The 20,622-nt window shown below is 38.5% G+C and overlaps 1 protein-coding gene across 4 annotated transcripts in view; it reads left to right on the forward strand.

The window, feature by feature from the left end:
* fmnl3 (formin-like 3) overlaps window positions 1-20,622 on the forward strand; it is a 73,360-nt gene that overhangs the window by 21,275 nt on the left and 31,463 nt on the right. For 3 of the 4 annotated variants that reach the window (XR_010817336.1, XR_010817338.1, XM_066708172.1), the window contains exons 2-5: window positions 11,035-11,118; window positions 11,609-11,689; window positions 12,885-12,961; window positions 19,959-20,042. Coding sequence is in view for 1 of the 4 variants with exons in the window: in XM_066708172.1 (XP_066564269.1) it covers window positions 11,035-11,118; window positions 11,609-11,689; window positions 12,885-12,961; window positions 19,959-20,042 (326 nt within the window). In the remaining 3 variants the exon portion in view is untranslated. The remainder of the gene's footprint in view (window positions 1-11,034; window positions 11,119-11,608; window positions 11,690-12,884; window positions 12,962-19,958; window positions 20,043-20,622) is intronic. The other variant, XR_010817337.1, reaches the window with a different exon arrangement.

Raw genomic sequence — 20,622 nt, forward strand, 5'->3', positions numbered from 1 at the left:
AACCACATTAGAAAGGTTGGAAAGAAAATTGGCATTCTATACTCATTAGACCTAGACCGAATCAGATCTTTGACCCACTCTCAAGTTGCAAAGCTTTACAAACGTGTACCCAATCACATTTTTATAAGTAGTAGAAAGTGGCCTCAGACAATAAAATGAACCTCAATTGGGTCCAAGTTTGTAATGTGGGATTCATGCATATGGCAAAGCTTTGTGTTTAGTTTTTGTGGGTCTAGTGGATTGGTATGTTCCTATCTTAGGCTTGGACAGTTTGTTTCCTGTGTTACTAAATTCCTATTTGTTTACTAGTGATTGCATGATTTCTTTTCACTCACACTCAGGTATGTGAACTAACATTGCAATATGTAGTTGATAATAAAGAAGTTAATAAAATAGCCTATCTTTGTAAGAGAGGCTGCTTTACTGCCTGAATTCTTTGTTGGGTTTCCGGAGTGCTTTGGCAGAACTGCATTGTATCATTATGTATTGATGCAGGAAGTAAGCTATACACAGGGAAAAGGCTGACTGAATCTCTAGATTCACATCTCAATTATTCCCAAAAAATGCAATATTCAATTTATAGGCTGAATCAGTGTTCAACAAACCTGAAAAGCCATATTTTTAATGATATACGATCTAATGATTAATCTTCATCAAATGAAGTGTGTGAATCCAACACAAAACAGTTGAAGAGCACAACAGGATCCTGCAAGAAACCACTGAAAGATCTTTGTGTCCGGCCCGTTGCCATTTTAACTATTTTACTCTTTTAATTGTCACATTTTGGTTTGTTCTCTGATCCATTGATTTCTATATCTATCTCTTCTTGTTATTCCAAGCATACATCTTTCCATGTTTCTTTGTCTGCAGTTTCTGTAACATTTTTGTATTTACTGGCCAACTTTGACAGCCGTAAGTGAGCACTGGTAGTATACATTGATCAAATACTTTTCCCTTCAGGCAAATTGGTAGATTTCCTTTCAACAGTGTGCCGTTTCTTCCAAATGCACTCCATCCCATTTTTACTCTTTTCTTCATCCATGCTTTTTTGTCCAAGGTACACATAACTTTAGTCTTCTTTGAGTATCTGTTGGTCTACTTAATTGTTCTTAGACTTAACATGGCTGTTAAACAATTTTAAGTCCAGATTCCTTGCTTGCATCTGGGAGTTCTTGAAATATAGTGTGTATTTTTATATATCTACATATCTATATCAATGTCCAAAAATGGATGTAATAAAGTTTTGTGATCTGTTTTTAAAGAGAAATAGACTGCAAGAATTATAACCAAATGGGGTGGGGAAACTTTTCTGAAGAAATGCATAATAGTTTAAATGGACTGTTTTAGGCTATTGACAGGCTGTCAGTATTCTTTCAGTGGGAATGGCTGGAAAAGGGATGTTTATGGCTTTCTGCGTAGATGACTGAGGGTCTTTCAGGTCGGCCAATAAACTCTTAAGACCCCAAAATGGCTCCCATCTGGACAATGCATCAGTGAGGGGTGGAGACTATTTTCTACAGTTACCATGTCCCCATACTATAGGTTTCCCCAATGCTGATACTGAAATAGTTAAATAAAAGTTAATAAAGTTGCCCAATAAGTTTGATCAGTATTATTGTCCTTTTCTCCTGCACTCTAATTGCTTGGAAAAAGATAGCTGTGGTTTTCTACATTTCTTTCTTCTAAGATGTGCATGTTTTACAGATATTAGACCCCAACCTTTTAAACTAAAGCATTTCTCTTTCTAAAGTTGTTCTGTAGAGCTTGTCTATCCATATCTCATTAGTTAATAGCTTTCCATTTGTTTTGCAACTTTTGTAGAATTCTATTACTCCAGCTTTTATTTGTACCAGTCTATTAAAATAATATATTTAGTGAAATAAATAGACTATATAGTGAAATAAACGTACTTATACAGAACTATCGTCATCCTTCTCACAGTGTGTTTCTGTTGTGAGTTAAAGGTGAGTCCAGTTTCAGAGCAGAGGGGCTGAATGATCTCCGTTAACACACACTGCAATCTGGGAACTAGGTGGGCGTTCTCTGATTTCTGGCGAAAGGAAAGATGCATGAGAGGGAGAGGGGGAGAGAGAGGGATCTTAGACGTCTTCCTTGTTCTGGGCAGCTAGGCAGCACCCAGGCTCAGCCCCTGAAACAACAGAAATAAATAGCAGCACAACGAGAGAATTTATTGGCAAATTTGTAACCATTATAAACCAGAAGCAGTCTGTGCTCCACATGTGCAATCTCCCCTTTCCCTCACTATTCTATTGTAGGGCTGCCTCTTGGGGTTTGGCAGCCATTTGGGTGTTTGAAAAGTGCGTTGCCTTCTCATACCACCCAAACTGCCAAGTCTTGTCAACTTTTGGGGTGCTTTTGAGGTCAGTGTCTTTTGGTGTACCTATCCTACATAGCCCTTTAAACCTATACAGAGAAGTATTATAAAGGTATTGCTCATCCTAACTATATTTCCTTATTAGTATTAAGATTATGTGCAGTTTGCTTACTAGATCACATTCTGAAGGTCAACTTTTATGGATTAGGAACTGTAAAACAAATGTCTTAAGTTGGTCTTATTCTCTTGCTTCTTGGAGTCTGCTAGAGGAGATTGTGTGACATCACTTTTGGGGGGCAGCTCGCATACCTCGCCCTGAAACAATACACACTTGCTTGTTCTACACACTGTGGAGTCAGGGTTAAAATTAGTCATGGAGGATACTGAATGTGATATTGTCATAGGATGTTATTCTGTCTTGATAAAAGTTGAGTTCTAGCATAATCCCACTCTTAATAGGGCTCTTAGTGTTAATAATATTCAGTAGACCTTTAGGAGGATCTGTCACTATGCATGCTCTCTCTGCAGAGCAATACTATTTTTAGAAATGTATGACAGCCCACGAAGACGAGATGCATGAACACTGTGACATGTTCACTGTCAAACCATCTGCTCCCAGTCACGGTGTGAGGCTGAGCTGTAAAACCACATGGCTCTTATGTCAATGGGAGGACATAGAGCTTTTATAGAGTCATCTAGAAGCTAGCAGACATCTGTGCCAGGACCTGGGTTGTGGTTGGGATGAGGTGGCTCATCCTTGCCATTGTGTTTACTGCAAGTTTATACAAATGTGCTCTGATGCCATAGAGATCAATGGCATAGTCTGAGGTTAATATTTAAGAAACTACTTGTGAGTTATGTATTTTCATTTTGTTGATTCAGCCTTCTGTGGATTAACTAATCTTTAGATTTATCTAGGCTGATTTGGTATTTCATAAGCTCTGATAAGACATTATAGATGCATATAGTTTAAGGAGTAATATTTGTCACAAAGTGAATTGGTAGATAACATGCTTCCAAATGAATGGCTACATTAGGCTAAAGCTCTATACATTTTAAATAAGATGTCATTTTATCTTGAATGGTTCTATAGAGATGGCAAGACTGTTGTGCCCAGAGTTGGAGTTCAGTCATGTGTTATTGGTTTAATTGACATCACCACCTTTGGCAGTGTTATTTATAAAACAAGGAAGTACCTAATTTTCAGATGAATACCAGAGAAATATTCAGAGAGAACTCTGTGAAATATGGGCTTGTGATTCAGTTAGTTAGGAAATTCTGCCCTGGAGTCGTCCTTCGGTTTCTATGTCCTTCCTCTCTTCAGTCTTATCTTTTCTTTCACTCTGTCAGTATTTCCTGAAAGTACACAATTGTCACAGCAGCCCAGGAAAGAAACCAAAACCAATCTCAGAAATCAGATTTTTATCATTTTATTTTGTAAATGAAATTAACAAAAAAGCCATTGCGTTCATGGGCTTTGTCTCATCCCTGCTGAAGCAGCACAGTAGTAGTAGCAGCGATGAGCCTAGTTTAGTAATTGTGATTCCAAATTGCGGAGAAAAGCTGTGGAAAATGATATTTAAACTGTCTGATTTCTAGGCAAACACAGTTGACTTATCCCCCAATTTGAAGTGGCCTATATTACCAGTAGGTCTGCCAAAGAGGCTGAAAATGGTCCCAGTACTAGTTTGGGAGTTTTTGGTGCAGTATAAGACTTATTTACAGACTTAATTTACCACAGTGAATATTAAACGGCACATCCACCATTCATTTACTAAGCAAATTCCCTGTTGTTCTGCCAAGCATTCTTTGAGGTTTAAACAGGTTGATTTTTCACATGGGGCACTGCAGTTTATGGCTGGAGTACTATTGCATAAATATGACTTTGATGCTCATCATACATAATAAAACCCTATATGTTTTATATTAAAGGAACATTTAACACAAAATAACTAACTGTAGTTAACATTTTAAATACTTTTATTGGATTAGTTTAATCAATATTATCAATTATTTTATTTTCAGAATTTGTTGCACTGATTCTGACTAGTGTCCGAGCAAACTCAACAAATACCCTAGAATCATGCACTTGCACTCTCTTGTGTGTGACGTTAACAACTTATTTTGCTGAGCATAAAAGCACCCCCTGGCTGGAGAATGGGTTATAATATATAACCCATTCTCCAAAAATCTTCATGACTCCTGTCAAAACACTTCCCTAAGGGACAGAAACAAGAGTTCAAATCTTCTCAACAGTCCACGCAGTTTCATTCTGTCAATCAATTTTAAACACAATCCATGGATTTGTGTAAACTCTCGATTGGGTTAGGGTCTTTATCTTACTTTACAACACTCAATCTCTTCCACTCAGTTCTTGATCTTAACTAGAGATGTCAAACCCTTAGCTTAATTGCCTTAGTTTCAGTTTGTGTAATACTGCTACTTGAATTTATTATAGTTTCCTGTTTTGAATAATAAGATTAACATGGATTAATTTTACAGTAGGATGACTGTCTTCAGTTTTAACATTGTTAGACAAACTTTTCTAACCTTGAGAGAAAGGTATTAAGTGTTCTCAATCTCGAGAGATTTTATGTAGTTGGCACTAGTTGACATCAGTCAGAGCTGAAGGAAGCTATCCTGTTGCTGCTTACTAGCACTTCTATTGCTTATCCCTGTTTCAGTATTAATGTGATTCATTCACAGAGCATCCTTGTTTTGTTCATTCAAAAGTGCAGACAAGCATTTAAAATTCAAACGACTTAATGTTGCAATTGAGGATTTTCAAACAAAAATGCATACGTTATACTTTCTTGTAGAAAATATGAATGCAAATATGTGACTTTTATAATACTAATACTCTTCCATACAAAATACATTAATTACTCTACACAACCATTAGTAGAATGTATATATCATGAACTAGACAGAGGCCTTTATCCAAGGTGATATAGAAGGAATGAAGTTTTTAAAATCACTACATAGTGTAGCTTACACAGTGGTGAATAACTCATTTATTGGACATCATATAAATCCACACGAGTTTTTTCAAGTTGAGCTATGATTATAAAAAGAAATTGCAAATACTTGTAATTCAGACTACATTTGCATTTGAACCCATGTCTGGTATAGTTTGTAACGCAGAAGCTGTCTGACCACAAGTTCAGTGTATTGTGAAATGTTCACAACTTTCTCTACATGTCAAGATTCAATTTGGTATTGACTTAAAAATGTAATTGTAAAAGACATACTTAATTCCATCTAGACTAGTGGTGGACAGGCCTGGTCCTGGAGGGATGGTCTCTGGTTTTGCTTTTTTAAATGCTCACCTGCTTACAACCTACTTAACTGATTACTTGGTTCAGTTTAGCAAATACATGTTAAGTTTGCATTGCCACACATTTGGTGAACAGTGGTTAATGGAGTTTATAAACTGAGGTTTGGGAGGAAGACAACACCCAATCTCACTCCCTCCCAAGCAAAAGTATCTGGCAACAGATGCACTTTCCCAGAATTATTCGCATTGCATCGCTCCTCCACCCCACACACTGATTTTACAGCAGCTCCTCGACTCATTCCATCTAGTGGAGGGGGTTCCAATCATCTCGTCCTCATGGCCAGGTCACCGTTCCCTTATTCAAGTGAATTCAGGCCAAAATAAACTATTTACCTTCTACTATAGGTCTGTTGGGGTTGTCTGACCTCCTGAGAAGAAGAGGAAGAATGTAAACACTTGTTTTTTTATATATTTATATAACTTACATTTGTTACCTTTTTTTTATATATATATTCATACAATTACCCATTTATACAGCTGGGTTTTTAAAGGAGCAATCTAGGTAAATTACATTGCTCATGGGCACAAGTGTCCCCCACCTGGGATCAAACTGATCACCCTCTGCTTATGAGTCCAGAGACCTAACCACTACTCCACACTGTGGCCTGTTTTGACCTGTCAGTATGATTTCCCTTGCTTTCCTATTTACAGTGTGTAATAGCAACTATGAAGGAGATTTGTTATGCTGTGGACATTCTTCAGCATGTTTTGCTATTAACATGGTCATTAGAAAAATTGCTTAATGGTTGATTATAGGCCTGTATGTGTGGTCAAGAAAAAATGTATATCTACAGATATCTAGTTTTAAAGATACAATACTGGATGACATTCTGCAGTGATTCAAACTGAGTGAACAAGCCCAGTTGCTATGAATCCAGGAGTCCAAAGAGGACCCAGCTGTGCCACATGGGTGCAGATCTGAGCTACTTGTGTGGCTCCAACTGCAGGTTGTAATTTCCAAGAAAGTCCTGTCAGTGATTGGCCTTGACTCAAAGGATGAAGCAATAGACAGCAGTGTTGCTGTTCTGGCTGGGTTTCATGTTGATGTCAGCAGAGCCAAGATATTAAGAGTGTTAGTGTGCTTAACCAGCAGCAGTAATGCAGCCATTCATAAAGCACAGCGAAAAGGCTGCACTGATGTAGTTGGACCCTGTATGAGAGCTTTAGTTTATTTAGTGTGTAATATGTATGATGTAATCATCCTCACATTCTAACTCATTGAGGTTTGTTATTAAATGTGCATGAAGGGAGAATATCCTGTCTGCAGATTTGGTACTTTTTCTTATGCCCATATCATAAAGCTAATTTAATTTTCTTTACATGACTGGATTGTAATTGTCTATCATATTATTGAGGCACATGTGTATATATAATATAAAATAACTAACACTAACCACTCTATTTCCTGATTAATGCACTGTCTAGATTTTAGGCTTTATTGCATTCTAGAGGTTAGCTTAGAAATAGAAAAATGTCAGACACTTGAAAAGTTCTCATTCAGTTGCTACTAGTTGTCTTTTCAACACATTGTTTTTCATAGTGTGCTAATTAATATCACCCCCATCTGAACAACCTGATACCTAATACTCGTAACATGCTTTTGTATTTTTGTTGGCAAATACTGACCAAGTATTCCCTATTGAGTCAAGACTGTGTCAGAAAGGGATACATTTCAAAACTTTTTTTTTCTCCAGTGAATCTACAGTTAAGATTTTAATATTTAAACCTGAATTCAAAAACACTTGTTTAATGTGGGCAACTGGTAACCCTAATTGTATTGTAATGCTGCTTTGCTGTAATTAAGCAGGGAGATCAGTTTACCAAATATCATTCTACCTCAGAATTGCTTTGTTAGATTTTTTTTTTTTTTTTTTTTACATTTCCCCTTGTCCCAGAGAGTCCTGGAATTATGAAACCAGCTGGCGATCCTATACATTATTTGAATAACCATGAGTGACATAAATTAGAAGTCTTGATTAGCTTAGAATTATTTGGCAACTTTTCAAAGGAAATGTGCCAAGAAAAAGAATACCCTATTCACATTAATTGTAGGGTCATTAAGACAATTAGCAGTTTCAAACATGCATACTCTTAATTTCCACTTGTGACGTCTGGCTTTTGTTTCATTGTTGAGTTTTAAGTAAGTTTGTTTACATTTGGATTTTGAATAACTGAAGCATATCCTTCCAATCTATATCATGACCTATTCAAGAAATTCTGTTCCATTTATTTGTGCATGCAGGGATCACACACAATGCAGAGCGCTCTTAACAGCAGCAGGTGTAACTGGTTATTGATGAAATGTCAAGTACAATGGGTTAACCTGATGTATTTCAGGATCATGATTAATTTTATTATGGTTTGCTGGAGTGACGTTAAAAAAAAAAAAAAAAATTAAGTTAAACACTGTTTTTTGTCTCAGGTTTGGTATTCAAGCATCTTCACTTTTAAATTTAATTTCCAGATTGTTTAGAAGACTGAGAAAATGAATGATCAACATAATCACCTATCATTCTTTGGAATGAGGAGGGGATCTGTATGAAATAGGAGATGATGCACGCTCTCAAATTCAGTTGCGTAGCCAGCAGTGTCTAGCTAACAAAAGGGGTTATTTTGATTAAAAGATTTGCAGTAAAGTGCTAGTAAAGCACATCTACTGTTGCATTTCCTTCATTCCCAATACAGTTGTTCGTTCTTTTTCATTTAATCAGTTTGTTATTCAGTAAGATTTCCAGGTGGCCCCACAACTGTGGCTGGCAGAATGTTTTTAAACAGCCAGACAGTGTTCAGATGTTATTTCACGGAAAAAAATGCAGAGTGAAGTTAGATTTGAGACAACATAGAGACGAGAAATTATCTCATTCAGCAAACGCCAGGAAGCCGCCAATCAGCACAGGAAGTGAGGTCATGTGCTGACATCCATGTCAGAGCTGGTTGGGAATGAACCTTGGGAGAGAGATTTGGATACAGGTCTGAGGGGTCATATGGGACCACCCACATATTCAGATCTAGAAAGTCCCACCATCCCAGTCGAGTTCTGACCGTGCGGCTTCTAATGTGCACTCACAAAGACTTGGCAGATATCCCTAGATTTGTCGCCCACATTATGAAAGTATTGAGTCTGTAGAAATCTAATATAAACTAAAAACAAAGCTCCTCTGTGCAGACCATTATATTCATTCTCCACAGCTGAATAACAATACAGGCTGTTTTTCATCAAAAAAAAAGGAAAGCAAAATATGACCCCCACTTTCATATGTCCAAGTTTTTCATTAGTTGACATAACATAAGCAAAGCGACACCTAAGGTGCAGTTTTCATACTTTTCCCCCCCCCATCTGTGTAGGAGTTACCTTTGAGGCCTGGAGTGATCCTGGAGACTATCCCTATGATGATGCAGACACCACAATTATACAAAGTATTCTTAATGCTCTTAGCATTGAACTGTGTATTTTGAACATTTCCCTTGAGTTTCAATTAATATTTTTCAATATATATATAAAAGCATGAATATAATCAAACTGACACTTAAGGTGCAGTTTGTGGATAGTGAGAAATGTATATATACACCGATCAGCCATAACATTATGACCACTGACAGGTGAAGTGAATAACACTGATAATCTCGTTATGGCACCTGCCAGTGGGTGGGATATATTAGGCAGCAAGTGAACATTTTGTCCTCAAAGTTGATGTGTTAGAAGCTGGAAAAATGGGCAGCGTAAGGATCTGAGCGACTTTGACAAGGACCAAATTGTGATGGCTAGACGACTGGGTCAGAGCATCTCCAAAACTGCAGCTCTTGTGGGGTGTTCCTGGTCTGCAGTGGTCAGTACCTATCAAAAGTGGTCCAAGGAAGGAAAAGCGATGAACCGGCAACAGGGTAATGGGCGGCCAAGGCTCATTGAAGGCTGGCTCGTGTGGTCCGATCCAACAGACGAGCTACTGTAGTTCAGATTGCTGAAAAAGTTAATGCTGGTTCTGATAGAAAGGTGTCAGAACACACAGTGAATCGCAGTTTGTTGCGTATGGGGCTGCGTAGCCGCAGACCAGTCAGGGTTCCCATGCTGACCCTTGTCCACTGCTGAAAGCGCCTACAATGGGCACGTGAGCATCAGAACTGGACCACGGAGCAATGGAAGAAGGTGGCCTGGTCTGATGAATCACAAGGTCAAGGTGTTGACTTGGCCTCCAAATTCCACAGATCTCAATCCAATGGAGCATCTGTGGGATGTGCTGGACAAACAAGTCCGATCCATGGAGGCTCCACCTCACAACTTACAGGACTTAAAGGATCTGCTGCTAACGTCTTGGTGCCAGATACTACAGCACACCTTCAGAGGTCTAGTAGAGTCCATGCCTCAACGGGTCAGGGCTGTTTTGGCGGCAAAAGGGGGACCTACACAATATTAGGCAGGTGGTCATAATGTTATGTCTGATCGGTGTGTATATATATAATATAGAATAGCATTTTGTTGGCTTTTTATTGCTTCTTTGTATTGCCTAGAGGAGGATCATGTCAACTTAAATACCTAGACCATTTTCTTTTCCATATCTTATGTTTGTATGGTTTCTTCATGCTACCTCCATGCAATACTTTGCATGTCACATTCAACTTATTTTACCCACTCCTTTGTTCTATGATTTAGAAGAGTGAGCACTACTACCTTGGTAATCACTGCATGTTCTCAAAAGACTCGGGTCAAATGCATTTGTGATGTTCAAATTATTGTAAAGGAAAGTGCACACCTCTTCATCCAATTAAACACCCCTAATCACAGCTCTATACATTCAATCCAGTCAACCTCCGCTCTTCCTGATCTGCCCCACCTGTGAAGGTGACCAATCTGAATTGATTGAGAAGATCATGAATAGGTGAATCTGAGTTGACTGTAAGGGAGGGAGGGATGGTTATAAGATGGATGAAATCTTTCTTTCAAGAAATGTGTGGGGTGGGGGTGACACAAAGTCCTTAAAAGTATTTAAAGAGAATTGCAAGTAAATTTGACCTTAATCTTCTATGGAGTTTGCTGTTCCCAATTCATCCACTGAAATCCTAGGTGACCCTACTGCAGTGTCTTTCCCAGTCAAGATCAGAATTGCTGATCTTGACCATGTCAACTGTAATTGAATCACTACCTTGCATAACAAAAGGCAACAGCACAATGCATTTTATTTTATCAATGTTATATGCATGGTGTGTGTTGGTTGCTTTTCATAAGGACTGGAACATTTTGAACTTGTCTCTCAAAGAAGTGAAAAGGTAGTTGTCAACTGTTATGTTGGCAGCAGTTTGTCATCTGCTCTGGGGGTGCCCTCAAGTTTCAAACCTGTAATGGACTTCTATCTTCTTGCCATTTCAGAATTCCATGAACTTGCCCCCAGATAAAGCTAGGCTTCTGCGGCAGTATGACAATGAGAAGAAATGGGACCTGATCTGTGACCAGGTATGGAAACCTAATGAAGACCCTTGTCCTCACCACACTTCCTTTCTACCTACAGTCTCGTCTCACCCTTTATCCCTTCTCACCCTCAGTCTCTCTTCTATGTGGTTGATTAGTCATATCTTCCCTCAGACTACCCCGGCTAGCTCTTTGTCCTCTCTTGCGCCTAAGTTTTGCCCATGTACAAGAGAACTGGACATTACCTAAACTGGAGCCACTCTGTAACATGGATTTGTTGAGATTGTACCTGCAGACAATTCCTCTCTCTTCTACCTTGAAGTAAATTCATAAGGTGCGGATCCATTTTCACAGTGCAGTACGTTGTACATTATATTTCACCTTGGATAAAGACAACTTCCACTTCCCCTCCATTCTCAGACCCAGCAATAAATAAATCTGTGGAAACTCCATTGATGTGTCAGAATGAAAAGGATCATGTGGAGAGCATAACAGTTTGTTCTAGATTTTAACCATGTTTTTATTTGGGCCTCAGGAGAGGTTTCAGGTAAAGAACCCCCCTCATACATACATCCAGAAGTTACGGGGATACCTGGATCCCGGTGTGACACGCAAGGTAAGGAATTGGAAAAGACCTTTTCTATACTGGTGCAAAGATGAGACGGTAGTTAATGGTACTGGACAGTCATTAAAAAGCCTGGGCGAACAACCGTAAAAACTTGAAAATGCATCTGACATGTCGGCACATTGTACTCATTCCTGCCACTGGCTAACATGCATTGTCTACACTGCTTACATTTTACAAACAAAAACCTATGCAACTATTATAGTTAAAACATGGCTAAAATAGTAGGCTAATGGAACCTTTAATTGTCTAGACATTTCAGTAAAATATTTTAATTGCCCAAACTGTAACCCTGGCAGGTAGTCACAACAAGAGCACCAATCCCCATTAAATAATGCTATCAGGGTTTATGCAGTTGCAAAAATTGGTTGTAGGATAAAAAAATGTCAGATAAATTATTGTATTATTAGCTCAATGTTAGCTCATTAATGTTTTGCCCTGTTAGATTTTGAAAACAGTTCTTAAACAGTATGAGGTGAGTGAATAAATGGAATAAATAGTTACTGGCTTAATTTACCCCGACGTTAATATGGTAGTCCAAGACTCCCCTTGCTTATCAAAATACCTCAACACATCGGCATCATGTACAAACTGACAAAATACAAAATTATTGCTAAGGAAAACTAAAATGTAGTCAACCTAAAGATAAACAATATCCTTGGACTGAGTTTGCACTGCAAATTCTGAGCATTTCAGAAGACTGTCTTCCCTTAAACCCACACAATGATATGTATAAATTACTCAACATTACTAAAACTCAAGCAAATGCAGTCTTAATATACACTGAACAGTTAGATCTTAAAAAATGCAGGTGTACACATGTGGAACATTTGAAGATTTGGAAATACAATTCATAACTTAATGTAGGCACTTATTTTGCTCTGTCGGCATTTGGTAGAAATGTCTTGTTATATGGTATATGGTGGATTTCTTCTCATTTGTCCAGTAATGTTGCAATGCTGTTAAATTTCTACTTGCATATGGGAACATAGCTGAATTGTTGCATTTCTATGTGATTATTCAAAAGCCATAGTTAGGCTTAGCTTTCTCAATAAACTGTAAACATGCATTTAGTGTACTATTCAGAAGAAAGCAAGAAGACACTATTTGAAAATGACTTGCAGTTACTCACTAACTAATAAACCCTCCCCTTCTCTCTCTCGCTCTCTCCCTCCCTCTCTCCCAGAAGTTTCGTCGGCGAGTTCAGGAGTCCACTAAGGTGCTGAGAGAACTGGAGATTTCCCTGAGGACTAATCATATTGGGTAATCTAACGCATCAAAAATTCTTCACTTTTCTTTGTGTGCCCAGCCTTCCTCTTTCCCTGAAATTTCACCGATATAAAGAAACCTCTAACACATGCTGAGATTTGGCTCTTGATGACTAGTTTTGAAGATGTGATCAGACACTGTGTAGATGATAACATGCAGAAGACCAAACACTTCCTGCATTATGTCAGTCATGCATTTGGGCCAAGATAGAAAAACTGTTTCTGTGAAGCTGGCAACACAAAACTAGTATTACAACAGGCAACCAAAATGTGTGCCTCTCTCTCACTCTCTCCCTCCCTCTGTTGGCTAAGGTAAAAGGTCATGGCAGGGGTTGGACAATACGAGATCAGAGTGCCAGCTGTGTTTGGGTGTGTGACGTGGGGGGGAAATGAATTTGGGAAATGCTATTGTGCACTTCCCCCCCTGCTTTCCCTCTTGAGCTGACCAGAAAGAAGAGAAAAATAAATAAGAAAACGCCCATTTTTCCCATTCTTGGCTTCCTACAGCCAAGCCAGCCTCTACGCTCTGCCCAAAGCTATGCTATTGTGTGGACATCAGCCCGCCTGCCTGCCTGCTTTTGTGGGTAGTAAGACTGGCAGGACAGCAGCAGTGATGAAACAATGTGGTCTGCAGTCTTCTCTGAACCTACATTTTCTGAACTTTTGCACTGCCCTCCTGCAGTCATTTTAAAAAACCGACTCTGTAGGATGAACCGTAGTACGTATGTTCTTGTGGGGTGCTGGTACCAATCAGCTCCATTTCAACCCCCTTTTTACATGGAGAATGTGCTCTGGCTTAATTCAAGTTAAGAAGGAAGATTCACAATTTTTCAATGCTAAAGACATATGAAGTCACTTGATTAAAGTAGATTGGCCTGCTGTTTGGAAATATTTTTTGCACTGCATATGCAGATTACCCAAGGCTCAATTACTACATCTGTTGCCGGAGGATTTTATGTTAAAACTGCTAATTCAAAACTACAAGCATCCAGAATGTCACTTGCTGATTTGTGATGAACTGAGGATCTTCCAGTCCAATTCTATCCACCAGGGGTACATGTCCAATTCTGCATTTCCTCCATGGCAAATACTGACTAATTCTCTGCCTCTGTGTTTCCATTTGAATTAGAGACAGGCTATTACCACATGTGCCAAACTAGGAGCTTCATAAATAAGTCAAACTACAGTTAATGTGGTTATCATATTATAACATTATAATCATAGTCTTCTGTCTGGAGTATTTTACTCTCTCTACTCTTATAGGTATCCTCTAACAAGTCAACACAGAGGACAATATTATATGATCATACTGTAGGATGGATATAGCCTGTGACTGTTGCTCACCTCCAGCTCTCACAGCAGAGTATACAGGCTCACCCTCGCCTGCCCAGCCATGTCTTCACCCACATTTTCTTTTTGCTATGCTTTTTGCATTTGTCCACACAGACGAACACAAACGGCAACATTCTCAAAATCGGGTTGGATTGTAGAAATCGTGTAGTATAACCCTAGCATTTATTGTCTTCAGCTCAACTCTCACTGTCTGCTGATCACGTCACCCTACACGACCTGTGCTGAACGAATATTAAACGCATTTAATAAAATCACTCAGTCTAGCTTATGATTAGATCAGAGGTCAAGTGATTGCATCGCAGACCCTTTCACAATGCAAGATCATTGGTAGTGGGTACACGCCCTGACCAAGCTGCTTGTCCTCACGATCAGTGCAGATTTGTCGGGAGGGCCAAATCTGGATAAAATCATAGTTAAAATCATATAGTGACCTTAGCTTTAGTTTTCTTTAATCTTTGCATTTAAGGGACAATTTTGATAATTGAAATTAGTTGTGCATGATCTTGATTTATTTTTACCCTTATTTAAGAAATGTATATATATTATTCCTTTTACCAGAGCTAGGGATACATATTGCATTTCTTGGGAGTTCTATTTATGTTTCGTCAGTTTAGTATTTCTTAATTTTGTATTGATCTAGCTGGACCATTTCACAGTGTGAATGTTGCTCTGGTTGTTGTCCCCTTTCCTGCTGTGTTTTTAAAGTGGAGGCTACAGAATTTCTCACTTGCAAAACAATAAGGGGGAAAAAAGGAAAAGCATAAGTATTTCCCACACAGACGCACACAAATTATTTTGCAGAAACTCTGCATTCCTTTCTTTTTTAGAAATTTCTAGACGTTCTCGAGCAGGGAGAAGTCTGAGGGCTGTTTATGCACAGTGTCCGAACTTTGACCCCAGCAATTTGTTATTCCTACAAATGCCAGGAGGACCCGAAATAGCATCTGGACAGACAGGAAAAGAAGGGGGAGACTGCGAGAGGGAGGGAGATGGGGGGGGGGGGGGGGTCAGTAGACAGGAAACTGATTTGAGCAAGCACCCCCTCCGTGTGTGTGTGTGTGTGTGTGTGTGTGTGTGTGTGTCTCTCTCTCTCTCTCTCTCTCTCTCTGGGATATATGACTAGTCTAGTCCGAGTTTTTCCTCGATAAGGATGAAAACATTGCGTATGTGCTTCTCACTGTCTGACCAGTGATTTATGAGATTACCAGATTCTTAAAGGGCCACATTTAAAGCGTCCTCTGAGACTATTGTGCCCGCAGGCTAAAGCCCTATTCAGCCTTAGAGCAGACTACATGTATGAACTTTTGCCAGAAAGCACTGGAATGCTTGCCACATTGCAGCTTTTTTTTCCCCAAACCTCAGGAATGGAATTCATTTTTTAAATTAATACATTTGTTTATTTATGTTTATTTATTTTAAGATTTATAACTAAATGTTACAATTATATATCAAATGTTTCTATTTTGTCTGCCTTTTTGTTGAACCGGGCATGTGTAAAATTCGTAGGGGGGTTAAGGACTATGAGGAGAAACTGATTTGTGCCTTAAGTGGCAAATCAGGAGCAGCCTTTTAGAGAATAGCAGTGTACAATGTTGTCTGGCTCTTGGTTTTACTTTGCTGAAGACACCCCCACACACGAAATAGAGCTCTGTTTATAGATGTTGGGTTAATAAGAAGGCAGCCCAACAACTGAAATTGTGAGATTAATATATTGAAAAATAAATAGTTAGGCTTAGAAATTACATTACATAAGTAGCTTGGTGCATAATTTAGTACATATTAACATGTATACATACCTTGTCCAATATATACTATGAGTAACATACTACACCTTTGTGAGTTATACAGTAAGAATTTGCTAGGGGAAATTCTTTACATAAATACGTATATATCTATGTAAGCACATACGTTACTGTGCAAAAGTTTTAGGCAGGTGTGAAAAAATGTTGTAAAGTAATGCTTTCAAAAATAGACATGTTAATAGATTATATTTATCAATTAACTAAATGCAAAGTGAGTGAACAGAAGAAAAAGGAACTCGGCAGCTAGGTTGGCCCAAACATCTTGGAGAACTAACCACAGTTCTTCTGTGGATTTAGGCAGCCTCCGTTGCTTCTCTCTCCCAGACGAACTCGATGTTGATCAGGGCTCTCTGGCGCCCATACCATCATTTCCAAGACTCCATGTTCTTCTTTATGCTGAAGATAGTTCTTAATGACATTGTCATGCTGCAGAATAAATTTGGGGCCAATCAGATGCCTCCCTGATGGTATTGCATGATAGATAAGTATCTGCCTGTACTTCTCAGCATTGAGGAGACCATTAATTCTGACCAAATCCCCAACTCCATTTGCAGCAATGCAGCCCCAAACTTGTAAGGAACCTCCACCATGCTTCACTGTTGCCTGCAGACACTCATTCGTGTACTGCTCTCCAGCCCTCCAGCAAACAAACTGCCTTCTGCTACAGCCAGATATTTCAAATTATGACTCATCAGTCCAGAGCACCTGCTGCCATTTTTCTGCACCCTAGTTCCTGTGTTTTCATGCATAGTTGCTTGGCCTTGTTGTCACATCGGAGGTATGGCTTTTTGGCGCAAGTCTTCCATGAAGACCACTTCTGACCAGACTTCTCCGGACAGTAGATGGGTGTACCAGGGTTCCACAATTTTCTGCCAATTCTGAGCTGATGGCACTGCTGGACATCTTCCGATTGTGAAGGGAAGTAAGCATGATGCGTCTTTCATCTGCTGCAGTACATTTCCTTGGCAGACCACTGCATCTACGGTCTTCAATGCTGCCCATTTCTTTGTGCCGTCAAAGCTCTTTTGAAGAAGCACATCTGGAAACCCCCGTCTGCCTTGACATTTCTGCTTGGGAGAGACCTTGTTCATGCAGTATAACTACCTTGTGTCTTGTTGCTGTGCTCAGTCTTGCCATGGTGTATGACTTTTTAAAGTAAACTGACCTTGTTAGCTGAGCTTGTCTGTTCCTCACGCAGTTCTATTCCTCCTACACAGCTGTTTCTGTTTCAGTTAATGATTGTTTCAGCCTACATATTGAAATAATGAACATTAGCACCTGTTTGGTATAATTGTTTAATCATACACCTGACTATATGCCTACAACATCCCTGACTTTGTGCAAGTGTACCTAGAAGAATTGATGTTGTTTTGAAGGTAAAGGGTGGTCACACTAAATATGGATTTGATGTAGGTTTTTCTTCTGTTCACTCACTTTGTATTTAGTTAATTGATAAATATAATCTTTTAACATGTCTATTTTTGAAAGCATTCTTACTTTACAGCATTTTCTCACGCCTGCCTAAAACATTTGCACAGTACTGTATATAATAATACATACATGCACAAATAAAACATACTAATACAACTATTTAAGACTAATTGGCAATTTAACAATGTTTTATTTGCTTTGATAGGGTATAATATTACTTATCATAATTAGTATAATTACTGATAAATTATTCCATTTATTATAATTTATTAAAACATGAAAATGGCATCCACGAAGATGCATGTCATGCTTTAATGTTGGAAATTTTGGAACAACATAAGCCCACTGGGTTTGAGAGCATATTTCTGTTAAAATGGAAAATGCTCAACTATATTCTAGAGAGGTAATGTGCCAAATTGTAGACACTATGCCTGTTTTTTCCATTTTATGTCCAAATTCTCACCTTCTCTACTGCTTGCCTCTTTCCTTTAGACTCTTGCGGTTTTACATTCCACCTTTCTTCCAGTATAATCCACAAAATAAATAGGGCTAGATAATCTTAACATCCTTTCTCTGATTCATGTTCTGCTTATGGGGAAAAAATAAATAAAATCCCATGTTTTTTTTCTATATGTACATTTCATATGAAGATGCACATCAGTGTAAGGTAACAGATGCTCAACTCTTGCACTCGATCTTCAGTAATATTCATTTTAAAATCTTTAAAATCAGTGTTACTAATCAACACTCCAAATAATTTAACATGAAAAGGTCTGACCACTGTAGGTTTTTAAGTATATACTTCATAGAGTTCTGTTTTTGTCGTTTTTATTTAAAGGTTAATTACAAGGTATTCTAGATCCTTGCAAATTATAGTTCTAAATAACTAACATGTTCCCAGACCAAAAATCTGACCTATAATACAAACCGCATTGGGGGCTTTCTAAGATCAGAGCAGGTGATTTATTTAAGGACAATGTGGTTCTTGAGCACTGAAAGGTATTGATTTGTTACAATTTACAAACACGTCTGCTTCATGGATCAGACTTAAATGTTACCAAGTCTTTTTAAATTGGTGATTTATGGGTGAGCCCCTACTACTTTGGGGTTGTTCGGCACCAGGATTGAAGACCCCTGCTCTGATTCCGTAGCGATCCTTTTCCCTTCCAAGAATCTCCAGTGAGTCAGTGCTTTTGGTTGACTGATGTCCTACACTGAAGTCACATGTATCTTGAACTTTTCTGAGTCACTAGTTTGTGATCAGTCGTAAGGTACTGGAAACTCAGTAACACATTGCAGGTCCCATGGAGGGGGAAATACCCTTAAAGCAGAAGTGTCCAAATGAAGTCCCCAAGCACATGCATTCCTTCAGCGTTTTATAGCTCTCCAAGTCATTATGACCAACTTAATTTGGATCAATCCTGAAATAATCAGTTTTAACTAAGGTTGGTTATATGAGAAAAATATAATGCATATGTGGTGCTTTATTTGACTTTGAGCAAACTGCTATCCATTAAAATATTTTTCTTAAGCTGCAACTATGTAGCAAAACTCTACACTTCAGTCTTTGCCGTTTGATTTTGAGTGACTAATACTCATTTGTAACTCCTTTTGCTTTGGTGATACTGATTTGCTGTAAATAAAATAAACCAAATATTCTTAATTTATATATTGTTATACACATCAGTAAAACTTCAGTATAGCCATTGGCCATTACATTGCATTTCATCATTTGAAGCAGCGAGTCTGCCTTGCCCTGTCATACTTCTACACAACAAAACAGGAAATTAGTAACTCTGGCATTCTCCATTCATCAACATAGTTTATGCCCTTGAAACCAAAATATCCACATGAAATACAATGGTATGTCCTGCACCTGTTAATCTCCTTTTTTGGTATTAAATCTTCAGAAAAAGCTTCTGCAAGGAAGCTAAGATTAGCGAGACAAATTAAAATTAAGTGGCAGTACATTGAGGACAGAAAACAAAAAATAAGCTTTAGAAAAATCTAAACCTTTTGTGACCAAGTTGCAAAATAAAACATTACATGAAAAAACAATGTCTTACAAGTAGAGATGTAGTGTTACTGATCAGAAGGCTGCCGTGGCACAAGCATGACTATCCAGTACAACTGGTGTTGAACAAATATTCTCTCTCCATGTGATATGGCAATTCATGGAGCTTCATTTTGTCAGTTCAACAGTGATGTCTTTTTGGTCTCTGATTCAACTTATGGAGAATTAAAGATTCCAGTCGACAGCACTTAGATGACAGTGTAAATCTGTACGGGCACTAAACTCATCTGGCAGTCAAAAGCTTACACACAAGGGATTACAAGCCTGTCTGTTCTCTTTCCTATAAGTTCCTAAGCCAGTTGTATGTGTTTACATGTGTATGTTTTTTACAGGTGGGTTCGAGAGTTCCTCAATGATGAGAACAAAGGCCTGGATGTTCTGGTGGAATACCTGTCTTTTGCACAGTGTGCAGTCATGTGAGTTATGCCACCAAGGACTGACAGCTCCTATGTAGCATTTACTGACCATTTACTGACTGTTTTTAAACAGGCTGGCTATATTTTCCCATGTAGAATAAGATAACCACATACATTCAGAATGAAAATAATCAGTTCCATATTAGCACTGCATTAATGGAGTATTCAGGTTGTATTTGTGGGAGTCGACAGAATTAGTTGCCAGACACTTAAATGAACAAGCATGGATTTGTATTGTTTGATAGCCTGACAACTAATGTGTGGGTATACTTTCTATAGGTGCAATGCTTTTTAATTAATTTATTTACAGGGAATGTACTACAATGCAAGGCTGGTTAGGGTTTATGTTAGTAGATATCAGAAGAGTGCATCGTTGTATAGATCTATAGACTGTCACTCTTGATCTGAACAATCTGCTTGGATAGAAAACCAAGTTCTATTTAGATCTCTCTACACTTTAATGTGTAGTGCCCATTCTATTGACACAAACCACAGTAGCAGCACAAGCCAAGGATGTTGTATTCCCCCACCGATACGCAAAAGATCTTCAACAGCCGTCTGTTTAAATTCATTAATATAT

Source organism: Amia ocellicauda, chromosome 7 (genome assembly GCF_036373705.1).
Source record: "Amia ocellicauda isolate fAmiCal2 chromosome 7, fAmiCal2.hap1, whole genome shotgun sequence".
Classification (NCBI taxonomy): Eukaryota; Metazoa; Chordata; class Actinopteri; order Amiiformes; family Amiidae; genus Amia; species Amia ocellicauda.